Source organism: Scomber scombrus, chromosome 14 (assembly GCF_963691925.1).
Source record: "Scomber scombrus chromosome 14, fScoSco1.1, whole genome shotgun sequence".
Lineage (NCBI taxonomy): Eukaryota > Metazoa > Chordata > Actinopteri > Scombriformes > Scombridae > Scomber > Scomber scombrus.
The window spans coordinates 9,923,394-9,945,194 of record NC_084983.1 but is presented as its reverse complement, the minus strand read 5'-3'; the positions used below and the strand labels follow the sequence as shown (position 1 = coordinate 9,945,194).

Sequence of the window (21,801 nt, the reverse complement as noted above, 5' to 3'; positions counted from 1 at the left end):
CTATTATTTTGCACCAGTCAGATATGGTGGACCAAAATATCTTGAATTTCCTCCCGGAGCGCGAACATGGTGAGGTGTATAAGCTGCTATCATCCCACATGCTGATGACTGACCCCATTGCTGCTGACTTCCTTGACAGTGAGTATCCTACTGAGCTCTGCACGTATCCGGCCCCTGTCTGCTTCTAACACCACTGTGTCTGGTTCATCATAAAGAAACCCAGCATAAGCCAAAAAGGTTAAAGGCCTGACCATAATCCCCCATATCAGGAGGTCAGAATTTCACTTTGTGGCAGAAATACTCCATTTATAAAATTGAGTTGTTTTCACATGAAGTTCAAACTTCTACAGGTCTTTGTCTGAAATACAAAAGTAACACTTGATTCTTGATATCAGTCTCATTTACTTCTTTTTCAAGTATTTTTCTGTTTGAGAATTTCTCAACCATTGTTCTGACTTTGAAACCTGACTTCAAATTCTTTATATATATAGAGCAGGTTGCCGAATTGAGGCCTGTAGTTTATTGGATTGCTGATTAGTGTGTGTCTATGATTAGCCTTTTAGCTAATAATAGGTGCTAGCTTAGTATCATAGTTAAGACTTTAAATCAGTGTTATGTTAGCACAGTAATCCAAAGCAATGTAGTATGTGGGGCTCGAGACACTGACCTTAATCCTGCGTTACTATTGGGCTTTTCTGAGGAAGAGAGGTGGTGAGCGGAGAGTGTCCTGTTCTGTCCTCAGAAGCCTAAATAGCAAACTGTCACAGAGCCATGTCTCCCAAGATGGCACCAGCTTTTTTTTTTTCAACTGGCTGAAAGCACATGAAAGGCTTTCTCAAGCGGTTTCAAAACTACCTTTGGCTGTCCACCTAAAACGTTTTGCTTCTGGAGTTTCTTTGGAAGATATATCACCTGCCTGTAACTGCAAATTATGAACACTTTAATGGTACATTTGCAGGAAAATGTTAAGTCTTATAGGTCAATTTGCTCCATTAATAAGTTTCTCCTTCAGAGAGTTCACATCGAAGTTTAAAGTGTGCTTGTTATGCTGTCAATCCTAACTGCAAATTAATTTCCTTGACTCTGTCAGTGGATGCAGAAAATGTATAGACTTCATTAGAATATTACATAATCCAGTCTTTATGGATCAGAACTGTCTCTTTTTCCTCAGGCTATCTAATAATTGTATGTATGAATTATGCTATTCTCTGTAGCATATAAAAATGCACAATATACAGATGCATAGAAACTGTTTGACAAATTAGTCTGCTCTGTTTTTCAGGCGAGACACATATTGAATTTTGCTGTCATCTAGCCAGAGGTAACATTGACCCAAAGGAACCGCCTGTATACGAGTATGTCAAGTTTGTTGGAGATTTCAAGTTTCATAACAATGGTAAGAATTTGAATTTTCTCCTTTTGTAAAGGCTTTAACCTTGATGCATTTAGTAAATGAAACACTTTGAATGAGAAGTGTGGTACAAATTAAATGTTAAATTATTTCTCATTAAAAAGTGTTGTAATGGTCACTGAATCATCTTCATTTAGCCTTTATTTAACAAATAGTTCAATTTTTATTGAGACTCAATGTGATGTCTGAAACAGACCCCTGCACATATTAATGTAAGTGGTAACAAGAGTCTGATAGTAAAGGTTATAATACTATAGTAAATTGTTATATACTATACTATTATACTAATACTTTAGTATATTGTACAAAAACACATCTACCGTTTAAAATAAATGCCAAAAATACAACACACAGTAGGATAGCATGGATGCCACAACCATCAGTATAAACCGTGAGTGATTCGTCTTTTGTCACACAGTGCCTACATCTTCTTGTAACGGGCTTGAGTTGACGTTACCAAGAAGCCTGCAGTCATCGCTTGAGGAGCAGGTCTGCCTCATAGCTACTGTACGATTAGTCACTCCACAGTTTCTAAAGGTAAGCGTTTAGTTTGTTAAATCTTCAAATGTTTGCTTTTGTTTTCCAGTTTATGTCTAATGAAAAGCATTTGTCTGATAATTGTCTAAAGAATGACAGCTTACAGATTCACTTACCGTAGCTGCTTGACAGGGTTTATTTGGATGTCACACATTTTGGTGCTCCACAGTGTGAAGCACTCTCCAGAGATTTCTTGTTGCACACTGATTCGGTGTGGCACACTGTGTACCTTCTAACAAATAACATCATTAAATTAAATCACATCCCAAAGGTCTACTGAGTTGAAATCTGCTGTCGCTGTCGAGCGGTAACCTTCCTGAGATCTTGTGATGTTGTGATGGACTCAGAACACAATAACAGTTTTATGTTTGCCTCTACACAGACAGAAACAGAAAAGCACAGATTGCTTAGTTTATTGGTAAACACAATAAAATGATACACATTTACAATTATGCCAAAAAAAATTAAGGATTTTTTTTTACAGAGGCAGCATGACAGGTCTTTTCATTTTTCTTTTCTTGTCTTTAAATATGCTGCAGCTTAGAGAGCGAATATGCCAGAAGAACTAGATCTGCTGGACAAGCTTCAACTCTCCTTCAATACTTATTCCAACATTTAAATTCACTCATTACACTGATTTGCCTGATGGACTGACTGTAACAATAACTTCGGGACCATTTGACATGAAATATTTTCCCCTCAGGTTTCCAGACATATCCATTGCAAATACTGCATTAAAAACAACAACTCAATACAAAACATATTTTTCACAATTTCTTCCAGACAAGTCTCAGTTGTCATGAGATCAAAATACATTAAGAGTCAAAAGCTTGGACACCTTCACATTCACTTGAATGAGAAAGCGTGTGCAAACCTTTGACTGTTAATGTATTTAAATGTTCAATATTAACAACATGCAAACTGTTTGGCTGGGGCACACATGAAACAATTACAGAGGCATGTTAACAAGGCACTACCGCCAAATCCTTGATGCCAGGGGCAGAGAAAGCTAAAAGGAAACAACTGGCGATACTCTATATTTTTGTTTTTGTCAACAAAAATGACATAAAAAGGCCAAAACCAACAATTTTTTAGTCTGTCTCTGAATGCTCTCTGGCTTCCCGACCGTGTCTGTGTCTCAGCCCCAAGCAGATTTGATCCTGCTGAAAAAATCTGTCTTCAGAAATGGGTCATGAATATTTCATTTGGTTTTTTAAAAAGGCTCCCTAATTCATCAAAACTGCTGGGCACTGTAGTTTTTTAGCAAATGTTGCTCAGTAAATAGTACATTTTAAGAGGAATATTTTCAGCTGCAGATTTGGTGCCAGTGAATATTTACTGCACCTGGAAGATGTATGAGGGATTTACTCATAATATACTACAGTGTGCATGTTTATAGTGATGAGGAATGGTATGACACAGAGAAATAAACTGTATCAGGCTTATGCTACACAGACAGTACTTGTTAGTGGAATAAACTTATTCTCAGTTTTGGGATTTGTTGCCAATTATAAAATATAGAATATTAACAGACTACTCCTTTAACATATTGTAGGTTTTGTGACATGTTCCATAGTACAAGCATACCTTGCAATAAGATTTAATGTTTAATCACCTGTGAAAACAAGCTTGTCTGTTTCGTAATAAAAAAGTGGATTATTTGAAAACAAAAAGTGAAGCATAACTTCCTTGATCTCTCCATTATTCAATGTAAACATCTGTAGCGCTGTCATTTTTTAAAACTATATCTTTAATTCCATGCTTTGCTGTGACATCTCAGTAGTGACTTTCTCCCTCTGTGACTTTTGGTTTTGTTAAGGATTTGTGTAATGTGGACGATCCCTGTGACGAATTCACATCCAGACACAGCCTTGAATGGAAGTTCCTGTTTTTAGATCACAGGTAAAAGAGATGCTCATGATTTCACGCCTCATTAATCAGTCATGTAGATTTTTTGCAATAATTTTTTTTTTTTTTACATACTTACCGTCTTCTCTTTTTCTTTCAGAGCTTCACCGATCATCGGCTATTTACCCTTTGAGGTTCTTGGGACTTCTGGCTATGATTACTATCATGTGGATGACCTGGAGCTTATAGCTCAATGTCATAAGCAATGTAAGTAGCTCTGTCTGTTGCTTCTTTCTCACCAACCTTCATCAGCAGCAGATCCAGGAATCCATCTTTGAAAAACAGCTTATATTTACAAGCATTCTTCCACTGCACTAATGCACAGAGAAACCCTTGACCCCTGTTTGCTCTGGAGTTTGTCAGGCGTGCTTCATTGTTAAATCTTACAGTCTTATAAGCAGCACCGATGCACTGCTTTGATCTTACGGTTTTCTCTCCTCAGTAATGCAGTTTGGAAAGGGTAAATCCTGCTACTATCGCTTTCTGACCAAAGGCCAGCAGTGGATCTGGTTGCGGACGCACTACTACATCACCTACCACCAGTGGAACTCCAAACCCGAGTTCATCGTCTGTACTCACACTGTTGTCAGGTGAGCCTTTTTTTTGTTTGTTTTTTGTTGAATTTGTGCTTGTGTTACTGTGTGGGCTGTTTTGGCAGAAATAACAATGTCTTTCGATTAAGTTAGATCTAAAAGTAATGCATAAGCTTTCTGTCTGTTGTTACTCAGTTATGCTGAAGTGCGAGCTGAAAGGAGGAGAGCATTCGGCCTTGAGGAGTTGTCTCCACCTGAGATAGCGCCCTCCTCTGTCAAGGTAAGCATCAAGTACCCTCGTACATTCAGTATGTACCTTATACAAAGTCAGTCTTTATGTCACTTTGTTCTACGCCGCTCTGTGTTACAGGCTCAGGAGCTGTACTTGGACATCTGCTCTACACTGGACCCTCCGCGGGACAGAAACAGCGGCGCACGTTCGGTATCCTCCCACAGCTCCCGGAAATCCTCCCACACAGCGCTGTCAGACTCTGCATGTGAGTCATCCTCTTCTCCCTAAAGTGCTAACTCACTTTACCTCCAGATCAACATGTACAGAAGTTCTGCTCCTGTATGGCTGTAGGAAATGTTTAATGGAATAAATGGCCTTTTCTCTGTTGTTGATGGATTAAGCAGCAGGAAAATGTGACTCCTCTCCTCTCAGGTTTTCATTAGGTTTAATGTGGGAAATCCTCATCATTGTAATGGATAAGTCTTTTTTTATAAAATCCTACTATGCCTCTTTTGTTTTATAATCTTAGAAGACTTTGTAATTAGAGCTAAAATGTCAGTTAGACCTGCATCTCACTTCTCCTCAGTAAATAACACCCACTTTAAACAGTATGTGGGTGACAATGCATCTATGAGATGTTTCCAAAGCTTACTTTAGCTCGCCCTGCTTGTTTTGAGCCTCCAGTCTGTCTGACTTGAGCCGCTCTCCCACCCACCGTCTAATGTTTTAAACACTTCACTTCTATCTACATATTTATGAAAAACACACAGTTGCAGTGGCAGCTTTTTAAACGTGTTAGTTTCTGTTCATAGAGAATAAACATTATGCTGCAGTCTTTCCTTAACCCACACACACACAAGCACCTTTCTTTATTTTCAGAGACATATTCTTAAAACTGCACCTGGCAGAAAACATTGTTCGTAGATGGGTTTTTTTTTCTTTTGCGTTGGTTATAATGAAAAAAGATCCACATGCATCACAGTTTGTGGGTTTCAGTCAGAAGTAGAACGAGGTGGCAATCAAGGGCCAATGAATCAGTAATATTGTTATAAAACCAGAATAAAATGCATTTCGTAAGTTATTCTGACTTTATCTTAGAAAGGTTAAAGTTACTCTGTTTAGGAGGAAACGTGTGGGTAGCAACAAGAAACACTGCCTATTAGGGAAATGTAAGCAATGTAGCACTGTTCTGCTAAAATAAAGTTTTTGATTAAGAATTTTAAGATAACTTTTTTATAACTTGACTATATTTTAAAAGAACTGAAAAATAAAGAGGACGTCTAGAACAGGGGAATCAATGTTAGAGGGATACACAGTATAATGAGGTACATATTTAGGTGCATTTGCCCATAAAAGCTTTTAAACAAATATATATATATATATATAATAAAATGAATCCAGTTATGTTTATCACCATTTTCTTTCTGCAGTAGAACAATATAAATAAAATGTCCACAAATCATCAACAGTGTATGTGGACAGATGCAAAGTAGAAGGGTTTGAAGTTCGATTTTTTCTCTTAAAAAGAAAAGTATCACTTTTACTCAAAGAGCTTCTTGTTGCATCATCCAACAGAAAAAAGTTGACAGATTATGGGATGTATAACAAACTGTATCTCGGAGTGAAATCAGACGAGGACCCACGCTTAGACGAAATATCAATTTCTGTCAGTGGAATGTACATTGATGATCAAAGTGTGTCTGTTCTGCAGCAGCTAACTCCTACACTGAGGCCTGCACACCATCATGGCAGTCTGCGTCCATGGGGACAGAGAAGACGGCTCCCAGACTCCAACCTAGTAGTTCTAAGGTCAGTTTACACATCAGTGACACATCTGTCTCTCTGTCTTTTGACACAATATGGCGTTAATTGTAAAACATTTTCATTTTATTGTACCCTGTAGAATTTGGCACAAAGGCAAAATTCCTTTGACCTCGTTCCCCAACTGAGCCTCCCCCTTTCTCCCACCTGCAGCAAGCACTCCGCAATGGTTAGTGTTTAGACTTCCTTTCCTGCCTGTTGCCTTTCCTCTCTTCAGTTTGTGTACAATATCTTATTGTTATGACTGTTGCTGCTGCTATGTGTTTATTTCTGCTTCTGCTTGTGTACAGTGCCTCCAGACCCAGTTAAGATTGTGTTATAAAAGCAAGTGAAGAAAAAGTAGCAAGATTACATATGAAATTTTTTTTTTTGTAGCTTTCAACATATTACTTGGTTATTTCTCACCCATCCATATCACTGTTAGACTTTGAAAACCAATTTCATAGAAAAAAAGAGCTTGATGTGCTTTGACCATCACAAGAATAAACCATTATATGACTCATACTAACCGATTATCTCCTCATATACCACATTTACAGTAAACCTCTTCTGAAAAAAGCATTGTTGAAGCACAAAGGCTTTTATGATGTCTGTTTCCAACCACTTTTTTTTTTCTATAATCACTTGTTTCCAGCAACAGCAAACACAGCAGCAGCAGCAGCAGCAGCAGCAGCAACAGCAGCAGCAGTCTGTGTATCAGCTGCAGCAGCCCCAGCTCGGTGTAATGAACCAGCTGAAGGAACAGCTGGAGGAGAGGACGCGCATTCTGCAAGCTGACATTAAGACGCAGCAGCAGGAGCTGCACGACATAAAGGAAAAGCTTCACCTCGCTAATCTCCAGGTAACAAAATATCATGCGGATGTTTTCATTCCAAGCAAAAAAGACAGGAAGTGTGTTTTTTCTGCAGTTGGGGGAAACAGTATCAAAAACAGACAGACTTTTGATTAGGCATGTATACATCAGCTGGTACTAAGCACACATTCCCCAACCCTTCACAGTAATGGCAGAATAGCCCCACCAAGAGGCCAACACTTACCAGTTACACCATGTGTGTATTACCACTACATGTCTGTATATATATATAAGTTTAAGCTGCTGCGACTAGTGAATTTCTTGTGTGAGCATCAATAAAGTTTAATTCATTCATTCATTTAGCCAGCTAGTGCTCAAACCACATGAGAGCATCTCCACATGACCCACATGAAATCAATGAAATTAATCAAATATCATGTCGCTATCGCACCAGGAGGCGATGACATTAAACAAACACACATAATTGTATTTGTCATACTCATTTAGCTCACCAGAAGTCAACACTACACCAGAATAGAGGACAGCATTTGAGCCACATTTTTGGTCTTTTTAAACAGACAACTGGCATGAAAAATCACTGTGGAAGCTAATGTGTGTTTTGTAAATAAAATACATGAAGGATGCATTTATATTTTCTGTTTGTGTGTGTGTTAGATGTTATTACAGCAGCCTATCCACAATGACTTGGGTCAGCCACAGCAGCCACAGCAGCCCCAGCAGCAGGGCCCAGGCCGACCTGTCCAGCAGAGCCAGTCAGGGGTCATCAGGCAGCTCTCGGGCCACCCTAAACCACAGTCCTGTGGGGCCCACAGTGTGTCTCCTCACTCACTCCTGAGAGAGAACAGCTCACCCTCGACGCAGGTACACAGCGTCAAATGCCAAACTGTCAGAAAACTGTATCTTTTTGAATGATTTTGATTTAATTGGTGTGTATCCCGTGCGTGTCATTGTAGGTCCAGCAGAGGATTGCACGGAGCAGCCAGGTGCAGTCAGTGAGTTTACCGGTGCAGACCAACACCAGTTTGACGATGCCCTTCTACAGCAACCCCATGATGTTCTCTCAGACCAACACGAGGCCTCTGCAGGACGCAAACCAAAGACATACAGACAGCGAGTTCAGCCAAGATGGGCAACTACGGTGAGAGCTCCGAAAAAGACGCATTTTGTTTCACAGTGTGACATGTGAAACTTAACAACAGCACTTTCTTTCTATCCCACACAGGTGTACAGGAGTCATATTAGCAGGGAAATGCATGCTCTTACAATTATTTAAAAAACTAAAACCTTTTAGGATCCCGAAATGACGAGACATGTACTTTAATTCTAACACCTGATGTGCTAATTCTTAAATTTAGCCTGTAGTTCCTTGACTAAAAAAGTGTTTTCAGCTGATATACCACCAGGATATTTCGTCCGAGGAAAAGGTTAAAGTGCCCACCTCATGCTCTTTGACAGCATGCCTTTTTTTCACTGTACAGACTGAGCCCTGGCTTCCCAGTAACAGATTTTATTTCCTGCAGCATGCTCCTCAACCAGCCAATGCAGACGCTGGTCCCCACTAGCAGTGTAACCTCACAAGCTTCCCAGTGCAACATGGGAATGTCCCAAACCATGTGAGAATTGTTCAATGAGACCTGCACAAACACACAACACAAGAGTCTGTCGGAGTGGTGTTAGTTAAGGTTTTGTGTGTGACGCTCCTCGCTGTTCTCTCTGTGCAGATACACCTTGGAGCAGCAGATCATCGCCCCGTCATTCTCCATGCAACAGGTCAACTGCAACGCCGTCCTCGTGCCCTCTCCAGTTTTCACATCCCCCATCATGATCCCTCACAACAGTTTCATCACACACCAGTCCCAGTCGGCCTACCCCACTCAGCCTCAGGCTTCTCAGCACTCCCTGCAGCTACAGCAGCCCCAGCAGTTCTTTCAGGTACCGTGAAGCTGTGTGGAAAATGTTTGCAAAGGCATATTATTGACTTAAGTTTCACTGCTTAGTAATGGTGTTGCATAATGTTGTTTAGTGTAATTACCCAAGGCTTTATATTTACTGATTTATGATAATTTTACACACCACGCTGCATCTGAATCCCTAGTTACCACAGCAACAAGCTGCTGTGTAATTCCCACAGGCTGCTAACCAGGAGATCAGTGTTATTTTCAATCATCTTAAAGCCTCAGCTTTGCACCAAAAGCTGCAGTGTCATCTAATTTCATTAGGTCAGATTTGTTTGCTCCAGACTTGTTTATCATATTTGTCCAGAAGCGTCAACGCAAGTCACCAGCCAACAAAAAAAAATGCAGCATAGATAAATAATGTGAGATTGGAGGAAAACACAGATCTTAAGTAGCTTACATAAATCCCTCCACACATATAAACATCCAAGGAATACTGCATCAGTTTACTGAGTCACCTCACAGATCATAGACACTTAAGTCTGAAGTGATCTCTTTTTGTTTTGTAAAATATGAATATAAGTCATGAGACATGATGATTGAGCCTTTTATTGCACTGCAGATTTTGGCTGTTTATCACTGGAAAGTAATAGCTGTATTTTTGTTTTTATTAAAAATACAGTTAGAAGCTAGAATAAGTTGATGCAGACAACATTTAAACATACACAGATGGCACTCATGTGTACAGCATCTCAGTCAAGGATTAGATTAACAATATCTCACTCTAAACATGTCAAGAGTGTGTTCATATTCTCTTCTGTGTCGCAGATGACTCAAGGACTCGTGCACAGCGGACCTACTCCAGCATTCTTACACACCACTAATGTCCCGCAGCAAGGCACTGTGGAATACATCCAGCAGCAGCCGCAAACACAGCAACTGCAGCAAGCGCAACAGCCTCAACAGCAGCAAAGACAATACCAACATTCCCAAAACCAGACTGGCAGCATGTCAGACTTCCGAAATATGCTGACTCGGTAGCGCTGCGGACTGCGTCAGAGCGCTAATATCTCCCTCGGTGTTGTCGCCCGCGCAGGCGTCAGCACGCTGTGGCATTTGGAAGTCAAAAAACGTTGACCTCGAGATGTGCGGCGGAAACACTTGAAAGCAGGAAAATTGCTTGTAGTGACCTTACGTTTGTGGTCTGTGCGTCATTGGAGCGAAACCACAAACAGAGGCTGCACTGACCTGATGTCACTGTCAGGATCTGAGGAGACTCTGATGTGCAGGACCTTCATCACTGGGCCGCTGCACACTCAGTCGTCTTTCAGTAAAACTGTTGGGAAAAGTGGATTATCACAGCTCTCAACAAGACTTTGCTTTCATCTTACAGAGAGAGTTTATTTCTAAGTGTGTGTTTGCACTTTGGTATCACCCCCCCCCCCCCCCCCACCACCACCACCACCATACACACACCCCCACACACACCCAAAAGTAGAATATTTATTTTTGCCTATAATTTAATATTCTATTTTCCCTACTAATAACAGCGTATTAGTGAGATTATTTTCAAATGTTTAGCTCGACACCCCTCCACATCACATCATCACCTCAGTCTGATTTTTAGCTCCACTGACAGTGATTCCTTACCAAAAAGGGATTTGTGTGTATGCGTGTGTGTGTGCGAGTTCAGATATTGCTCCAGTTTTGTCCCAAAAACACAATTTACTTGCAGGTATGTTCATAGCAAGTCACTAGGGAGGGGCTTTAATGTGAACCATCATGACCACCATATCTAAAATCAGGTTTGGGAAGAATTTTGATGTAATACACGACACTGGGAAATTGAGAGGGGGGGGTATTCTCCAATTATTCGAAAACGTCTATCTAGATTTTTAAAGCCTCAATCTGGGACTGAAGAAGGGCTGCTACAACTATCCCACCACTTCTCACTGAGAGTGAAGACAAAGCTCCGAAGCCACAACTGTAGGTGGCTCTGATGAGCTCTGCAGCATGAGTCCTTCAGAGGGAGGAAAACAAATTGTGCCTTTAACCATGAGACAGTTGGTCCATGGTGCGGTTTGATGGTTGTGTCTGATTACGGCTTTAAAAATCCAGCTCAGGTCCATTTGGAATACAAAATTATATTTTCATAGGTCATAAGTTATTATTTTCCGCATCAGATCTAGATTTGTATCGGATATATTACAAATACATATTGGATGCCTTTACATGTACAATCAGTAAAGTCCAAAACACTTTTTGAACTCCGTAATGATTTAGAGATACAAGATGCATTCATCTAATTGCTCAAACCATAAGGAAACCATTTGTTTATTTATTACATATGTATTTTAAACAATATATGGGATTAAGAAATTAGTTTTATATACAAAAGAGTAGAGTTTATGTGCTCACTTAGACATTGAAAGGTGAACACTGGTCTTGACGTCTTAGCTCTCCTGGGTTCAGGGTTTAAAGGAAGCTGTTCTCACAAGAACAGCACATCAGTTGTTGGCCACCTCGGATCTGTATGTGGCTCATTGTTGTTTTTCCCACCACAACACAACAAACTGCTGCAGAAGGGCAGGCGGGGCGTGCTGGTTTGAATATCTTGGAAAGAGTGAGAAATAATTTGATAAAGACTGCCTGCGACGTGGGCGTTTCTAAACAGTATTGGCCTGTTTATTCTAGTCCAGTCAGTCATTTATCTTGTGTATTTGGCCATCTGAGAAGTCACAACATGTGTGCTCCAACCACTAAGACCAATAAGTAATAATTTACCCTGAAATGACACAGCAGTAAGCTGCATTGTGTTGTGTTAAATATACAGCTGCAGTGATGAAGAAAACACTGGATTCTTCATATATCTGAAGGTTATTTGCAGTCGATCATGTCCAATGTTAAAATCACTTCTTATACATTGTGTATGACAATCCTTTCAGTCCATCAGATAGTTTTATTACAGTCTAGTAAAAGACTACAACTACTTTAACTCGTATTACGGCACTTAATCAAACAGTCATTTCCAAACAAATATAAAGCAGACTTTATATATTTGTTGTGTAAAATAATAACAGAGAGGTTTTCTGCAGCTGGATTTGAACACTATAAAGCAAGGACACGTGCTAAAGAACATACAGTACATGGTTGAAGACAATGAGACAGACATCTTGCAACAGTAATGCACGCACTGTTCAGTCACTGCCAGCACCAGAGTCACAGATTGTATGACTTTATCATTTTAAATCTTTACTTTTGTCTCCTGGGTTACATAGTTGTACATGGGTATCTCAGCACTATTTGGCATTACCTGAAATTCTCACGGTGCTTCTTCTTGTGCTACACTTTATAAAAAGCAGCCCTTCGTGCTCCATGTAACAGTTTGGTCTTAAAGTCACAGCTACCTTTACGTTAGTCCATCATAGATCCCTTTTTAAGACGGGTGCTGTTCATACCGGACGACGAGACTCAAATGTCAGAACACTCTCAGCATGTAACGTTCAGTGCCGTTTTACACTTTACTATGTGCAATGTCAATTTGAGAAGAAGAATGTTAATTTATACAATTTTAAATGTTTCAGAGCAGATGTATACGATGTATATAGACGTGTATAATAAGCCATTGTACCATGTAAATTATATGTGGAATATGGAAGTATTTTTTTAATGAAAATGTCCTAACATTCCTTCAGACGTTGATATCAGCAGTATCTTTTCTGAAGATGCACAACATGTCCACTGAAGACTATTACAATGACTACAGCTTGTACACAGGACTGTGTCTGCATGGGAATGTGGTGTAGAGTGTTATTTTTCCTCCCAAATATGAGATGATAACAAAATACAGAAACTCTGGACCATGATCATGACAAAAGAAATGAAATCGTGTCCAGAAGTGAAGACACTGTGTGCTCACTGCTTAGTGATAACAGCTGCATCTTTAAAAGGTAATTCAGCCAAAACTTTACTGCAAAAGGTCGTTTGTTTTATGGGTTTCAGTTTTTTAGCTTCTACAAAAAAGTGCAATTGTACATCATCATCAAAATGATTTTTTTTTCCCAATGGCTGAGGAAGTTTCAGCTTCAGTCCCTTTATTCATTTTTATTTGGTGAAGAAACATTAAAGTGACTGCCCATAAACATTCAGCCAGCAACTCAGAGGTGCCATAGATGACTATATTTTTCTTTTCCTTCATCACTCACTCATTACTCAGTAATATAAAAGTCACGTTTGTAGAATATCAATCTTTCAGTCAATTGCAGTGAAATTCCACATAATGGTTGTTTTCCATCAAACACATCATTCAGAGAAGATTTCAATCCAACGTCTGTCTACAAAACAGCTGTTATTATGTTATTTGCCTTGTAAAGGTGGTTGAGGGAAATTCTGCTTAATTATTTTGCTTTGGAATTAAAAAAAAAAAATCACCAATCTCCGCCAGATGAGATGATTTTTAGAGCTGTTCAGGTGTGTTTTGCAGTTATTGTAAATAATCAATTTTCTCACATGGTACTGTTTTTCTTTGTAGTCGAGTTGAAACGCTCTCCATCAGTAGTCACCGCACCTTTTTTGTTTTTCTCCTTTACTTTCAGTTTTCTTCTTCATGGGTTTTTTTCTTTGAGTGTCAATGTTTTTGAAGGTATGTGATCTTCATCACATTTAACTTGTACTTTTCTGATTTGTAAAATAATGACTGACGCCTCGAGTGTGAGCTTGGGCGGTCACATCAACACTTTCTGTGTAAGATAAACCAGGACATGAAAAAAACAAACCTGGTACACAGCCATTTCTGCAGTTTCAGTGCAGAAACAAACCTTGAATATATTGTATAATAGAATGTAAAAAAAAAAAAGTTTAGCCTATATAGTTGTTTATTTTATATGTCTAATAGATTAAATATGTATGTTACATGATTTTAAAATTAAAGTAATTTTGTAACAGATAATGAAGTGTCTTATTAGAGGAGGTGAAGCTTTTTTTGCGTTCAAGTTGGTGTTGCACAGTCACTTGTATGGCTTGTTTTTTTTCTGTATTTACCATCAAAATAAGCTTTAAAAATATTGTTAATATTGTTTTAAAAGAAATTAACAAATTAAGTTTACATTCTAAAATATCTTGATATTAATTATGTTATATTGAATTATTTATAAATCAACATGGATATTGTGAAATATTTGAAAATAAATATTTTTAAACATATGTATTGTTATTCTGAGCAAACTGTTTACTTAGAAGACAATTTATGCACAAGAATGTGTCTCGACATGGTAATATCAGACTGAGGATCTTTGAAAACAACTCAGTAGGAAGAAACAGGCTGTCATCAGCGCCAGTATAAAAAATGTATTCAACACATTTTCAATGAATTCACTGTATATTGTGTCATTAGAGCATTTTAAATTATTCACATCGTAGTAAAGAGCATACAAGAAAGTTATCTGACAATCTAAAGCTAAACGGCTAATATTTCGTTTTTGTGGGATAATGATCGGGTTTTGGGTATGACATCACTGTGTTAATGAGGACACAGAAGACCCATTCTCACACCTATTTGATTTGATTTTCAATGATTCATTTGATACATCCACCATCCAAAGCAGATTTCCTGTTTGGAGGAGTTTAAACTTGCAGCTTGCAGTAAACTGACACCTTATTTGTAGCCTGCGTCACATCTGGCAGTCACAGTAAACACACAGTTTGATTCTGATGGTAATAAAATATGCCATTTTATATATTTCACTATTTCAGTAGATTCAAAATATTAAAGCACAATTAAAAAGTATAGCATCACATTTACTGTACATGTATAACAGGTAATGAAATTTACAAACAGATTTTAAAGGTTACTGTTTCTATCCAAAATCATTTTAAATTACATGATTAATGCCTGCTGATAATAATTACAAGATACTCTCACAGAGCTGACCGTGTTTTTCTAAATCCTAGTTAATGGAAACCTCCGTCACTCTGTACACCTTGTTGATCAGGACTTCCACCTTATCTCCACCCAGGTGACAAAGGTCCAAGACGCACACCACATGTGTATCCTCCAGCTCACTGGCAGTCACCAAAATCTCCTCTGCAAGATAGATATTTGACATAGCGCCACTGGTCATACTGATGCTAAATATGATTACACCTGTTAATGATGAAAGTGTCGTGGTTACCTGGCTCAGGAAGTGTTATGTCACTGTGGTTGGCAGCATCACTGAGAGGGCAGAGGAATCCTGACGACAGGCAGGACATCATCGTGTTGCCATGGGGATCCTGAGGAAGACCTACAGCCCTGGGCTCGTTGGAGCGCACAACAGGAAAATACGCAGCATCAACGGCTATCTGCTTGTTTATGCCTGTCAAAAAGATTTAAAAAAAAAGATTGTAACAACTGATTTTAATAGGCGACATCACCGTTTGTAGGTGAAGGCAGGCTCTAAAGGTGACCCTATGTGACACTAGTTGCTCACAGGATAGCTGGAACGCTCATTTATAACCTAACAGACAAACAGAAGCTAAAATGAGAGCTTGACAGCTAAAAACTAATTGTTTGAAAACAGAACAGAAGTCAGAGAATAAAAGATAAAGCAGAATTACATGAATTTCAGGGCCACATATAATTCTAGGAAATCTAGGACCACACACGCGTGGCCCTGATCTGATAAAATCTGATTTGGTTTGTTCAGATCTGAGTCACTTGGCAGAGAAAAAAATAATTGAAGGCTCATTGATGATGTTAAAGGTAATAGAATAAATTCACAGAAGGTCAGTTATCTAGGTCTAGGCTAATTTGAGACTAATTTAATTAGACAGCAGTTTTTGTCCAACTGAGGAAGCAATTAGTAAAATAGAAAAGCCGAGGCCTACTGTATGTCCTGGAATGGGAAATGACAGGAATATCAAACACACTTTACCTAATATTGTTATCAGGTAGTAGCCTGGACAACCCACGGGTGGGGTGGGGTCAGCACTTTGCTCTGGTGTCCACCGCAAGGCCTGAAGGTTACTCCACTGCAGGAGTACGTTCTTTTCATCAAACGTGAACCTCCGAGAGATGCTGTCCTGGTACAGACCGCCTCGACACAAATGCTCAGACATTTCTTGTCGTTGCTTCAGCCAGCTGCTGCTTTCCCAGGATAATACGTCAGAGTCTGGTGGAAACAAACCATGACGCATGTAAAATCAAAGTCTGACAGTAAATCACATCACAGGAGGAACACAGAGTAAAACTGTAGCTCCAGTAACGCACCTTGATTTTGCGGTTTTAAGCCATATTCGACATCCTGCATTGCCTCTGATTCTGAGTCCTGCTGTTCTTCTTCCTGCCCTCGTCCTCCCTCTGTATTTTCATGTCCAGACCTCCTGCAGGAGCAGAGACAAATGAGCTCAGAATGGTTGAAGTGGTTTACTGATGAACACCATCTGCTGAATCCTCAGTACCTTTTTTTTGGCATGCTACCATGACTCGAGGAGGACTGCTTGGCTTTTCTAAAAAACACATTGATGTTACATTCCATTCAATAAATTGAATGTGGGCTTTAAACTTGACTAAATGTCCTCCCACTAGCATTAAAAGTGTAAATCATACCTCATTCTTCTTTTCCTTTTGTTTGGTGAGATGTCCTCAGAAGATGGAGATGTTAAACTGGCCTCAGCAGTGGTAGGATTGTTGTGTGTGTCTAGCACAGCTTGTTCACACGCATCAGTAGAAACATCTGGTATCTGCAGGAAACCAGTTGATTTGTTTAACAGTTTAAATGATCAATGTTAATGGGAAGAGACTTTAAAATAATGTCTATTACCTGTTTCCCCTCTGGGCCTTGTGACTCTGTGCTCTTTGGGCTGTTCATGTATCGCACTGCTGTGATCTGTCCTTGAATTGCAAGTTTTATATGTTCCCTGTATTGAAGGGTCTCCAACTCCCTCTTCAAGTCAGCTGCAGCAACCAGAGGAGCTTGTCCTGAAGGTGGAGCATGAAGATTTTAAAATGTTTAAAACGTTTATACAAACATAATCATGTTTACTGTGGGGGGAACAATTATTACTTTGTCTTTTTTTGTGTTTCTTGAAAGAATAGCTTTAAAAATTCAAATAAAATATAAAGATTCACCCCTAACAGCTGCATGTGCAAAAGGATACAGACAGAAAAGGTGTTCAGTACAAATGTTTTATTTGGATGATACACCACATTTCAACTCCACCATCTGTGTCTTGTGGCGGAGCTGCAGGAGAATGCTGACCCAGATTTCTTTTCTTTTTTTTCCTGCCACCCATCTCATTACAGCTCAGTGCTGAAGCAGAGTTCATCGTTTCATGCCTCGAAATTATAAGAATTAGAAGCTGGCCATTTTTCTGGCATTTTGAAATGAATTTGTGGTATATTTAAATGCCAAAAAACATGAATGTGTAATAAAAAAACTACTAAATGTTTAAATAAAGATAGCAGTGCAGCCATTCTGTGTTTTTCCCTCACCTGAGGCGTCTATCATTGACTGGGTGAATGTCTTCGGGGCATGAGGATAACAATAATGGCCACCAACAGCGGTCCTCTGGAGGATGATGTTGTCCTTCAGAGTCTTGGTCCACTGGATGAAGCTCTTCACTGTGGGGTCATTCACATATGGCTGACCTTTGTGATACCCTGTTGTGTAGACAGACAACAAACTGCACTGACTAGTACTGCCACCTCATGTTTACAGTATATAGATGATCAGAGTTATTGTTAGTATGCTAACCTGTGATGAACATCTCTGTCTCACAGCTGCTTGTGAGGTAGGGCGATGAGCCTTCCACCTGACACACCCTCATGTGAGTGCACACCAGGTAGGTCACTGAGGGAGAGATGGCGATATACTAAACAAACTGAAAAGCTTACAACCAGTGTGGCAGCAAGGATGTCAGATATGAGCCACAGTTGACTTACTGGGGCAAATATGACTGAAGATTTCAGGCTGAGAAGAAGAAAAAACCTCCAGGATAAAAGGCTGGTCAGTGGATCCGTCCACAGCGTGGACCCAGCGGTACGTCCAGAACTTCTCTGGACCTGAAACAAAGGCTCATCAGTTTTAACTCAACTCAAATTAAAACGAGGAAATACAGTAGCTTTACTTTGGTTTATGAATAATTTCCACTTTATAGATAAAACATGAACATTTCTTACCCTTGTTGCTTTTACTCTTTACTCGTTCAACACGACCGACAAATGTTACCAAACCAATGATGTCACATGCAACATTGTTGGATAATTTGTCCAACTCTGACCTGTAATACACACATTACATGAATGAAAGCCAGATTTTATTTTTATTTGTCAAAATGAACAAAACTGAACACATAGTAACACATGATCAGCAAGCAGATGCTGTATTTGTATGAACCAAAACAGTAAAAAAAAAAAAAAAAAAAACGCACATAAGATGCAAAGATGGATGAACAGTGGATGTGGTATTGTGGTATAAGAAATACAAAATAATGTCAAATCATTACCTGTTGGTGAACTGGTAGGAAAGCTCAGGTAATCCCCACTGCGGCAGTACACTCTTTGGTGAGACTACAGTGATGACTGACACTGGGTTGCGAAGGTTCAGGCAGATTTCTGGGAAAATTATAATTACTTTTAAAAGCACTTTACATTTCATTTTTATTGCATGTACAAACTACAGAACCCCTAAATCTAGCGTCTGAAAAAACATTGTAGTAGTTGTAGTCAGTTTGATTTACAATTTGAATATGTGAGGTTTGGACAAGAAAACAGTGACCATGTTATGCCCCATATCACAGCATTTGTGCAACATATGAGTTTCAGAGATAAGAAAAAATGCTATTCACACTAAACTCTGGCACAAAACTTCAAAATGTGACTGTGGACAGTAGTTGTGTACATACCAACAGAGTTAAAGCTCTTCATCCTGTAATGGTCCATTTGCGGGCGTGAGCGGTGTGAATAACTCGGTTTCAGGGCGTAATTTTGGAGGTACAACACAGTGCCAACATTTAGTCTCTGGTAAAACTCTGGACAAAGTTCGTTCCAAAGCACGAGGGACATTGTACCGCTTTGATCGGCGACTTCAAAGTACGCCTGAAATATGGCAACACATGAGGTGAAAAACTGTCTCACTACACAACAGCAGAGTATTAGTAATAAATATGTTCCTGAAGCTGAAAACTCTTGGTTCTTTAAACTCACCTGGTAGGGGTAATCAATATTGAGTCCAAATTTCCCATAGTACCGTAATCTGGATTTGTGAATTATCTTCACAAGGAGAGGAAGAGGGAAAGATCTCATTGTGTTTCTAAAGGATGACTCCAGACTACTAAGAAGAGTGATCTTGGACACTGTTGGAAAAACATTGTGGAAAACATATCATCAGGATTTTATCATTAATCTGGTAGCCAAACTATAAAATAAACATAAAATAAATAAATATTTTTCACACAAGAGCATTAGTGGGAATGGACAGAGTGCAAATTTCAGTGTACATATTTTAGGCAACAACTGCATTCCTACTGTATACAGTATATACTTTAAATTATGCTACTAGTACATTGTGACGAGAGAGTATGTTAACATATTGTCTAGGAGTGGGATAACTGTGATAACTTGAAATGCAAATTTTAAAAATGTATTTTCCAAATCTTAAAACCTAAAAAAATGTGTTCAAATGATTTCTTATTACATTAGATTGTTTTAGCTTAGTGAACAACACCACCTCTTGTCTGCTTGGTTGTCATGATTGTGCTTAAATGATTAGTCAAGTAATCTATCAACAGAAAATGTAAAGATGATTCTGATCATTAAACAATTATTTAAATCGCTATTAAAAAAATAACACATTCTCTACTTACATCTTCCTTTATACTATTACAAAGTTAACATATTTGTGCATGTATGTTATAAAAAAAGATGATTTAAAGGACCTCTTGGGTTCTGAGAAACTATGACAGGCCTTTAAAAATTATATATATATTGTCTTACATTTTGTTGCCCAGGAGATGATAAACATTCAGAATCTGAGTATGCAATAAATTGTCTTTCCTGTCTATTCTGATTACTGCCATCCTAAAATATTGTCACATTATGGCAAGGTCCCTATACCTTGTCATAAAATAAAAAAACCCCACCTCAGTGATGTGAACAGATCAATGTGAGACAGAGTGCAGCATCTCACCGTCCAGCACTGTGACAGATGAGGGGGATCCTGAGGTCCACATGTCTCCCTCTGGATCGTCGTTGTTCCACAGAGACAGGTAATGTTTGCGGCTCACTTGAAGAGGCACATCACTCTGCAGCACCACGCTCCTCTCCATGCCCTGCTTGACCAGCAAGGGCAGAGCACTCACATCCTTCACCCGGGGCAGGACTTCAGAGCTCCCTGCATCAGAGCTGAGCTTCTCAATGCACATGTAACCGTGGCCCAGTCTCTTCTCATTGTAAACATAAGAGCACTGCGTGATGCTGATGTCAGTCCCTGTCTTCAGGGTGTTTGTGTGCACAAGTTGATTTAAACTGGAGTGAACAAAGCATTTGGCTCTCCAGACTCCGTCGGTGACCGTCACATCGTAGCTGTAGCTGTCGGGCTGCTGCTCACCCTCAGCTGGCTCACTTAAGTACCTCTGAAGAGCGACTACAGCGACAGGAGGAGCATCCTCAGCTCTCAGCTTCAGGCACTGCGTGGAGGACAACTGCTGCAGCGTCCTCTGAAGGAAAGACGCCTGAGGAGGACCAGTAGCCACCGAAGAGCAAGACGAGTTATCCTCCATCATGGACATTTACTTCAACTAGCAGCCCGGTAACTTAGTTGAAGTTAGTCACTGCAATCATGTTAGCTTGTTGGCTAACTAACGTCTTCCAGTCACTATTACCAACATTTCCATACACATTTAAACTGCTGGTATCTGGATAAATACAACAGAAACTTATGTAGCTAGGTTGTTATGGAAAACTTGAATATTAGTTCTTGTTTTGTTTTTTTGTTTTGTTTGTTTTTCAGAGTAGCTACGACACTAGCATAGCTACCGCTGGCTAATGTTCCTAACGCGGGTGCTTTTTGATTGCGTCACTCTTTGCTTTGAACACCACAGGATGCACGAAGAGAAATACAACCATCCTCAGGTAAAACACATATATTTCTACAATGACAGATATTTCAGTCTGACCTCATGTAAACAGGAAGTCCCTCTTTCAAATTGCCCGCTGTTGTCTTTTTTTTTTTTTTTTTCAAAACTTTATGCCCGCTGTTGTCTGTGCGGAGAGTCGGGTTTGTCTGACGTCATCGACGGGACAAAGCGCACTGTAGTCTTTTGTAGTGAATTTGTAGTCTGTTTTTAAAAAGTGATCAAAACAAATTAACCTTCTCTATTAACTCTTTCAAGTCATGTTCTAAATAGTGTTTTTGACACAGATGCCACTTTATCAGTAATTATATAATAATTATATTATAATGTAATAAATACATTATATTAAATACTAATGTCATTGTGTGAGTGAATGTGTGTGTTATTCCCCTCTGTGCTATGGCTTCATACGCAGGCGTGACAGTGTGAAATTTGATAGATAGCCTATAAAAATAAATTAGATTAATAGATAGAAATAGAAATATTTCAGTGACTTAACTATACAATGTTATTAGCGACACCTGATTTTCTTGCTATGT

The 21,801-nt window shown here is 39.2% G+C and overlaps 2 protein-coding genes across 8 annotated transcripts in view; one reads left to right on the top strand and one right to left on the bottom strand.

Annotated features, from left to right (window-relative positions):
* Positions 1-14,353, top strand: part of npas2 (neuronal PAS domain protein 2) — a 43,413-nt gene extending 29,060 nt beyond the window's left edge. For 2 of the 7 annotated variants that reach the window (XM_062432994.1, XM_062432993.1), the window contains exons 7-21: positions 18-138; positions 1,283-1,396; positions 1,830-1,948; positions 3,768-3,850; positions 3,957-4,063; positions 4,299-4,446; positions 4,585-4,886; positions 6,333-6,430; positions 6,525-6,611; positions 7,077-7,283; positions 7,911-8,117; positions 8,210-8,394; positions 8,777-8,869; positions 8,978-9,188; positions 9,980-14,353. In XM_062432994.1, the coding sequence (XP_062288978.1) occupies positions 18-138; positions 1,283-1,396; positions 1,830-1,948; positions 3,768-3,850; positions 3,957-4,063; positions 4,299-4,446; positions 4,585-4,886; positions 6,333-6,430; positions 6,525-6,611; positions 7,077-7,283; positions 7,911-8,117; positions 8,210-8,394; positions 8,777-8,869; positions 8,978-9,188; positions 9,980-10,192 (2,295 nt within the window). In that variant the 3' untranslated portion in view covers positions 10,193-14,353. The remainder of the gene's footprint in view (positions 1-17; positions 139-1,282; positions 1,397-1,829; positions 1,949-3,767; positions 3,851-3,956; positions 4,064-4,298; positions 4,447-4,584; positions 4,887-6,332; positions 6,431-6,524; positions 6,612-7,076; positions 7,284-7,910; positions 8,118-8,209; positions 8,395-8,776; positions 8,870-8,977; positions 9,189-9,979) is intronic. The other 5 variants (XM_062432996.1, XM_062432995.1, XM_062432999.1 and 2 more) reach the window with 5 other exon arrangements.
* Positions 14,354-14,632: 279 nt separating this feature from the next.
* radx (RPA1 related single stranded DNA binding protein) lies at positions 14,633-21,319 on the bottom strand. Its single transcript, XM_062433241.1, has 15 exons — positions 20,317-21,319; positions 19,335-19,483; positions 19,034-19,226; positions 18,635-18,743; positions 18,309-18,409; positions 18,072-18,191; positions 17,884-17,979; positions 17,622-17,789; positions 16,951-17,108; positions 16,737-16,870; positions 16,589-16,636; positions 16,398-16,510; positions 16,063-16,299; positions 15,322-15,504; positions 14,633-15,233 (listed from the first exon to the last, which is right to left on the bottom strand). The coding sequence occupies exons 1-15, from the start codon at positions 20,915-20,917 to the stop codon at positions 15,097-15,099; spliced, it is 2,547 nt and encodes an 848-aa protein (XP_062289225.1). The 5' UTR covers positions 20,918-21,319; the 3' UTR covers positions 14,633-15,096.
* Positions 21,320-21,801: the final 482 nt, after the last annotated feature.